Here is an 8,180-nt window from a genome sequence, read left to right as displayed (position 1 = left end):
TCTTTTAGGACTTGGGTTGGGATTCTGGCTTATTTTCCCTTATTCATATTCCCTTTCTTGGTTTAGTAACTAGACTCTTGATTCCAGGACAAAAATAATTAAAATATCAGAAATAAGCAATGATAATCTGCGGTTGCAGATCTTAGCTGAGAAATACTGAGGAGGGAATCAGTTAGAATCAAAAGGCCCCCTATGCTGCTAGCTAGCCTGTTTGTGACAGTGTGCTTTAACGGCCCATAATGATGATCTCTGGAGACACACAGACAGTGGGAAAATGAAGGCGAGCAAGACAAAGACCTGTACTATGATCTAGAAAGAGTAAGCTATAAAGCTTGAACAGAAGGAGAGATAAACTAGGAAATGAGTGGAAAAAAAAAAGAGGGGAAAGTAGCATAGACTTGCAGCAGGCTTTGACGTAACTGCTGCAGCTAACATCTCCAGCTCTCAGCACGTAGTGAACAACGTGACCACACACATCTTTCCTCCATAGCAACCCCAGTCCTCCTCTATTGCTAGCTCTTTCTTTTCTTTCCTGAGCGTATATCCATGTTCACACTGGGATTCCAGGTTTCCAGCCGCTGTCTCTTCCGCTTCATTGCCCAGTGCCAGTCAACTCATCTGCAGCTGGACGCTGCTGTGGCACTATTTGGTTAACTTGCATCCAGATGCAACGGCCTTCTTCCCCCAATCCCTTAGCAGTATTTCCCAGCTTCACCTTTGGATGACAATATTTGGCTAATACAGCCAAGGCAGGGAACTCCATATAAACTCCTGCTTTTCCCTATTCAGTAATCCACTCCCTTCCCCACCGCCCCCTCCCTCTCTTCTTCCTTGAGGAGGAGAGTCTAAAGGGAAAAGAACATTGTGTATGTGCTCAACTGTGTGTGCACATACCGTTTCAACTTGGATTTTTTTTTTTCTGCAGCCCTCTTTGAATATGATAATGGCTAGATCACAATTTTTGCTCCCGGAATTTGTTTTACTAGCAGTAGCTGTATTGTTCCTACCTGGGCTTTATTTAAGGCTACTTTGGAGAGCAGTGGCAAACAGCAACAGCAGTGGCTAAAAGGGACTGCACATCTCTTTCCCATTCCGTTTCCCTGCCTCCTCCCTCGCCATCTCCAATCCCATCCCCCCATCTTCTGTCTTACCACTCCATTCCTAGACCTCCTCCACCCGCACCACTGTGCCAGTCTGAATCGTGTAACAGGATTGGCGTTGCAATGGCAACTGATGGAACGGGTGCGGGGAAGACGGCAGAGATGGGGGCACGAGACTACAATCAAGCAGGCCGCAGCTTCTTGGTTCTCAGTAGATCGCTGCGAGTCACTTTTTAAAAACAAGACCAGAAGAGGAAGCCTATTCTCCGTTTCCGTTCAGAGCCCAATTTTTGGTATCTGCCTGCAGGCACGAGTCTTGGATTTTTCCCAACCTCTCTGCGTATTTCTTCCACCTGCCGCGGCCAGCAACAGCCTCCACCACTGCAAAGACTCAGCTCAATCCAGCTTTCCTGGAAGAACATTTCAATCGCCAACCTTTCTTTTCTATCACCGCCCTTCCTCCCTTCCCCTGCCTTCCACCATTTGTCTGCGTTTTCCCAGCCTCCTAGTGTATTTCTGTGTGTTTGGGTATGTTTGTGGAGTCTGGTGGAAGAGGAAGGGGAGGTAGGGGTGGGTTATTATAGTGTGTGTGTGTGTGTGTGTGTGTGTGTGTGTGTGTGTGTGTGTGTGTGTGTGTGTGTGTGTGTGTGTGTGTGTGTGTGTGTGTGTGTGTGTGTGTGTGCGCGCGCGCGAGCGCGCGCGTCCGCGCCCTTGTGTGTATGTGTGTGTATGCGCGCGCGCGCGCGCGCACACGCGCTAGGTTCTTGCGTTCCGCCAGCTACAGCCTGAGAAGGACGTCTGCCTTTCCCTCTTTATCTGAGCAGTTTCAGGCAGCTGGAGGCTTCTCCTCAACGGAATTGGAGAGCTCTGGGCCTGTGAAGGTTCCGTAGTGTCTTCCTGGGTTGGATATGTTCATGTTCACGTGAAGATGGATTTAATTTACAGTCTCCCGTGGATTCTGACAGTTCTCCTGGAGGGGATCTCTGGCCAAGGAGTGTATGGTGAGTAGAATCACAACCTAGCCTTATTCATTCTTTTCCGCAGTTAAGCGATCGTGACCTTGTAATTCTTAGGTTAAAGTAGCTGTTGAGACGGGAAAGAACGAAAATACATTGTATAGTGCGGCCTGTCAAGATTCTCCTATAGTGACATTTGATTTACAATTCATCTGGTTATTGGGAGGCATTTAGAGGCAGAGAGACGCGATGCAGATTGGTAAATCTGCTCTTCAGGCCTCTCAGACTGTGAGTTATGTGGAGCAGGTTCAATTGCAATTGTGCTTGTGAATAGGTTTGGACTCAATTCGACTTAGAATTTGCTTTAATAGTCATCTGGTGCTTTGTTTCGGGCCCAGTGTTTTCTGAACAGGAAAAGGAAATAAGAATATAATCCCCTTGTCTATTCCCTTCTTTCTCCGCTCCCATTTCCCCACCTTTCCCCGTTTTTTTCTTTTCCTTCGTTTTCTAGCTAAGGGAATGACAGGACAGTTGATTCTGGCTTTGCGAAAACCATTAACATAAATACTACCTTATGGGGCAGAGGGAGGGAAAAGTCAAGATTCCCAGTGGCAGGCACAATTAAGGGGCATGTTTATGTGAATGAACGGAATAAATGAATGAATGGAAAGAACGAATGAATGAATAGAAGTGAAGTCCAAGCTTCTCAGTCCGGGTCCGGGTCATTAATCCCTTCTTTTCACCTGCAAGCCCACATCTGCAGCTCCCCACTCCTTTTACTCTGGGAGGGACAGATATGTGTGTGTTTGAGAGAGAAAAATAACTTATTTATTTTGGGAGGAGGCATTTTTACTCTAATGTCAATCCAGGTTCTTTGGCAGACAGCAATGTGCACTTTTTGCTTCTAATATTTTAGCACACACACACACACACACACACACACACACCCCATTGCATTGACTCCAGCTATTCTATTTTGAATCTGGATATCCTCTGTAGGACAAGCTCCCAAAAAGAGTGTAACTTTTTGAATTCACAAGGGATGGTTGAAGGGGAAGAAGAAGCAGGGAAGTGGGTTCAAGGTTGTGTTTGCCCCTAAAACAGACTCCTGGGGGCCATATCCTGAGGAGTTGCAGCTGCATTCAGAAATCAATGAATCAGCACTAGGACTCGTGGGAACCCCCAGTTATGAGCAAGATTAGCAGCATCTTTCATTTCCTTATGAAGTGGGGTTCATATGTCATAGCTGAGGATGCCAAGTCCATTCTTGAAAGTCAGAAACCACAGATCCAGGAACTGGTGGCTGGAGGCTATGCAAAGGTTTCTTTACCCTTCAAACTTTGTCACTGTCTTTCTCATCTACAGTGGCATTGCTGGATAGTGAGCGAAATTAAGGTACCTAATAGGATTTTCAGGAACTTCAGTGCTTTGCTACCATTCACAATCTTTCCAAGGGTAAAGTTACTATCCTGTTTGCCCTATAATGGGTGGTGGTGGTGGTTAAGAACAGGCTTCCTCTATTTCCCTCCTTCTCTTTTGTGCTTTCCCCATCTGTCAGTATGAACTGAATCATCATTCAGTATGAACTGAATCACTTTTTATTCATCTCCTAGCCCACTCCATCTTTCTAGTTTCTTTGAACTTCTGGGAAGAAAACTGGACAGCAGAATTTGATAGTAGAAGTAGGAGAGTTGGGGGCAGCTATAGGTGCTTATGTGTCATCATGGGCATAGCACTAGTGACCTACTCAGATTGGCAACAATAGGTGGCTAGAAGGGGATTTCTATGGTGGTGCCCAATAGATTAGGTGCACTTTAGATTTTAGGAAGTTGAAAATGTTCCCAGGGCACTGAGGCATCCATTGTAGAGTCACAATGGAGGACATTTCTAGGCAGAGGTATTTTTTTCAGTGTTTTGAATACCTTAACTACACTAACCTTTTCTGAGTCCTCAATCTCATCCTAAATCCTGTCTTTTATACTAAACAACAACCAAAACAAAATAGTAGGTTTGTTTCCAAATGGTACGAATGAGACTGTGCCAAAGATTGAAGGTCAGTGATACATTCCTTGGCACACTTTTTCCCCCTTTCAGTTAATTTCTCCTGGGGGGAATGAGGAAGGTGGGAACCATGGAGTTGTATTATTATTTTAGGTACATCAGCATGTGCAGATCAGCAGTTTTGTGAGAGGCAGCATTTCTAGTTAACTATTTACATCTTTCACTTTAATAGTGCATATGTATGTCACTTTCTCTTTCTTATCACAGGTGTTCATTTTTAAAAGGTAGCAACATGTCATAAAGGCAGCTCCTTATAATCAAATTGAAAGATTGAAAGTCTAACCAATATCTATTATCAGATCCCATTAAAAGGACTAAAACCAGATTATATGTATAAATCAAATAATCTTTCAACCTTATTACTTTCTGTAAATTAAGACCTACCATAATTTTGTGTTCACAATATTCTATCATAAGAAGCAGCATGTATATGTACAATATCTTGGACTTGGAGTCAGGAAGATCTGGTTTCAAATTCCACCTGTAAAACTAGTTTTGTGACCATAATAGCAAAGTCACTTAAGCCCTCTGTGTGCCTTGGAGGAGGGAGTTCCTATTCCAGTGAATTCATGAGTTCTTCACATATTGACTGTTTATTCATTACAGTCATAGATTTAGAACTAGAAGTGACTTTGCTTATCATTTAGTCCATCCTCATCATTTTACAGAGGAGAAAACTAAGACACAGAGAGGTTGAGCAATTTGTCCAAGGTAAGATACATACATAATAAATTTGTGAATGAACCCAGGTTCTCTGATTCCAAATGTGGTGCTCTGTTGATACTTTGGTAATGACATGAATATTTTATTTTTACTTCATGTACTAAAATTTGATTTTTACTACATCTTTTCTTAGTTTAAAGGACATATACAGATTGATGAAATCATATAGATAATTTTGAACATTTTAATGCAATTATAATTAAAATAAGTTACATGTAAAATGCTTTGCAAACTTGAAGTGCTATACAAATGTCAATCATTATTACAACTGTTTAATTTTTAATGCAAAGCAAGGGTGAATAGGAACCTAAAAGACCCATATACCATAGGTTGTCATTGTATGAACTCTTGATTTCTGAGATCCCTTGAATTTTATCACATTGCATTTTCCCGAGTCTCTTCCTACCTCCTTTCAGTTCCTATCACATGATCGTCGATCTAGAGTCAGAAGGGACTTCAGAAGAAAACTAATCTAATCCTGTCCTTTTGCAGATGAGAAAACTAAGGGCCAAGGATATTCAGTGACTTGCCTAAGGTCATAGAGTAAGGCATAGAGGAAAGATTTGAACTCAGTTTTGCTAACTGTAAAGCCAATGTTCCTTTTCCTGTTCCCAGCTGCCTAAATCTGTATGTTCCCTAATTCCTGAGCATTCCCTAAAGGTTTATCTTTAGTCTCTTTTTTTTTTCTTCTGTAGATGTAGATGAGATCATTTATTATCTCTATGCAAATTACTTTATTTTCTCTATATCCAACCCCAATCTCATCATTCAGTCCCAAAGCAGCTTGCTGGAATCATTTACTTAATATATCTATTCAACTCATCAGATTCATTATGTCCAAAATATACTCATCTTCCTTTATAAACCTTATCGACTGTAATCACAAAAGACCATAAACTCCTTGAGAGCATGGGTACTTTGCTTTTAATGTTGTATTGCTAGTACCTAGCATAATTTCTGTAATTTAGTAGGCGATTATTAAATGCTTGTTGACTTGTTTGATGTCACCTTCTCTCAGTTCCCTATGCTAGGTAACCTAGGGTCATCCTACTTTCCATTCTTACTGCTACCACTCTAATTGAAGTCTTCATTTCCTCTCACCAAGACTATTTTAATAACTTTTCTCTGAGATTCCTGTTTTCAGTCTCTCCTTCCTCCAATCTGTCACTGCCAGATTAATCTTTTAATGTGAAAGTCATTTTTCTCCTCAAAATTTGCAAGTTTTCTTAACCAAATACAATGCAAAAGCTGCTATTCACTCCCTCCTCACCAAATTGGTTTGAAATTATTTTTTCTCTTATTTCACTTTGCTTCTCGCATTTTTGCATTTCAGTCAAACTCGGATTGTGTGATCTCATCATATTGGATATTCCCATGTTTGCCCCAGGACGATATCATCTTCCCTCTTGTGTCTCTGACAAGATGATAATTCTTCTTGTCTTGGTTCTTGGCCCTTCCATACTTCACATACCTGAGCAACAAGAAATAAGAAACAAATGAAAGAAAGCCCACATATTGGCGCAATTCAGTTCCTTGGAGAGCTGTATGTGCATATTCAGTCTTTCCTATCTCCTACTTTTGCTTCCCAAAGAATCACTTGCATCAAGGAACCAGTGCCATTTAGAGACACAGACGGAGAAGAGGAAGAGAGGTTCTCCTAAGGGAAAGGTCATGAGAAGCTCCAAACACATCCTGAGAAAGTGGACAAAAGTAACTCAGATCTAGTCTTGAGAAGAGTGACATAGTAAGACAGACTTTAGGAATATCAACTTGGCACATGCATGGAAAATGGATTGGAAAGGGGAATAGTAAATACAGAGAGATCCAACGAGAGGTTATGAAGGCATGGAGTGGGGTCGTTGTAGGATGAATTGAGAAAAAGAGACTGACTAATGAAGAGATAAAATTGGCAAGACAGAAACAAGTAAGACATTGTGGAGGTAAAGAAGACTGAAGAATCAAAGATAATTCCTAGGTTGCAAACCTGTGTGACTAAAGAATGGTGGAATCCTCAAGCAAAATAGATATGTTAGGAGGAGGGGTGTACTAATTGCAAAGTGATTGAGTTTTGTTTTGCATATGTACAGTTTGAGATGTCCATGGAACATGCAATTGGAGAAGACATGTTGGAGCTCAGGAGAGAGATTATAGTTATGTTTGAAGGGGACAAGTTAGTCTTTGAACAATTGATGTTACCCACTGCTCACTAGTTAATATAATTCCAGAAACCTCTCTTTCCAAATAGGAGTCATGACACTATTTCTGTTTTGGATAAGGTTGGGATTGCTTGCTGAAAACTGGCCACACCCCTGGGGGCCTTTAAATAGATAGCACATCAGCCCTAGAGTCAGTTGAAGCAATTAGAGAGTTTGGGTTAGTCTAGGTAAGGAATAAAGTAGTTAGGTGGTGAAGTGCAGAGAGTGCTGGCTCAGCAGTCATCTTCCTGAGTTCAAATCTGGCCTCAGGTACTTACCAGCTCTGTGATCCTAGTCAAGAGACTTTTAACCCTGTTTGCCTCAGTTCCTTATCTGTAAAATGAGCTGGAGAAAGAAATGGCAACCACTCTAGTATCTTTGCCACGAAAACCCCAAATGTGGTCACAAAGAGTTGGACACCACTGAACAACACAGGTAAAGAATAGTTTTGTGGAGTGTGACCCTTGTGCCTATTCCAGAATGCCTTTAGCAGTGTAGCTATTCTCCTAAAAGAGAATGAAATTTGAGAGAGTTAGAGTTACAGCTTGAGGGAGAAGAGACAAACAGAATTCACGTGCACACTTAATACACACATACACAGAGGCAACGACTAGAGGGAAAAAATACCCCAGCACTAAAAGCAAATAGGAGCTGTAAGCATGAATTCAAAGGAGAATTGATCCTAGCCATTGAGAATCAAGCTTTATGAGGGCTCCATGAAGAAAAAAAAAGACATAGAGTGCCAAAGGCAGGAGCTACTTTTGCCTCATATGTGCTTTACACATGCTTCATTACCATTGTATTTTAGGGTAGTCCCCACTCTTCTGAGTAATATTATGTGTATTTGTTGGAGAGTATTCCTCAGGTTTATAGAGGGGACCATTTTGTACCTTTGTTCCTACTATGACATTTTTGTAAATGCTTTTGTTACAAGAAACTTGCAAAAACTGATTTAGTGTTAAGGATAAGCACACCAGAAAAGGCTCATGAGCTGTGGAGAGCAGAGTACACAGGATATTTCAAATGTACTTAGTCAGTCTTTGGGGAAGTACTTTGCTGTTTGGTCATTTCAGTTGTATCTGACTCTTCATGACTTCATTTGAGGTTTTCTTGGCAAAGATATTGAAGTGGTTTGCTATTTCCTT

At 41.5% G+C, this 8,180-nt stretch overlaps 1 protein-coding gene across 1 annotated transcript in view; it reads left to right on the top strand.

Moving 5' to 3' along the window:
• Positions 1-941: 941 nt before the first annotated feature.
• The window catches only part of MDGA2 (MAM domain containing glycosylphosphatidylinositol anchor 2), a 754,553-nt gene continuing 747,314 nt past the window's right edge, over positions 942-8,180 (top strand). The window contains exon 1 of the mRNA XM_021004762.2: positions 942-2,101. Within this exon, the coding sequence (XP_020860421.1) occupies positions 2,029-2,101 (73 nt within the window). The 5' untranslated portion in view covers positions 942-2,028. The remainder of the gene's footprint in view (positions 2,102-8,180) is intronic.

The sequence above is a fragment of the Phascolarctos cinereus genome, unplaced genomic scaffold, assembly GCF_003287225.1.
Source record: "Phascolarctos cinereus isolate Bilbo 61053 unplaced genomic scaffold, phaCin_HiC Scaffold_3;HRSCAF=262, whole genome shotgun sequence".
In the NCBI taxonomy this organism is placed as follows: Eukaryota; Metazoa; Chordata; class Mammalia; order Diprotodontia; family Phascolarctidae; genus Phascolarctos; species Phascolarctos cinereus.
The sequence above is the reverse complement of the archived record's forward strand: the minus strand, read 5'-3'. Positions and strand labels throughout refer to the sequence as shown.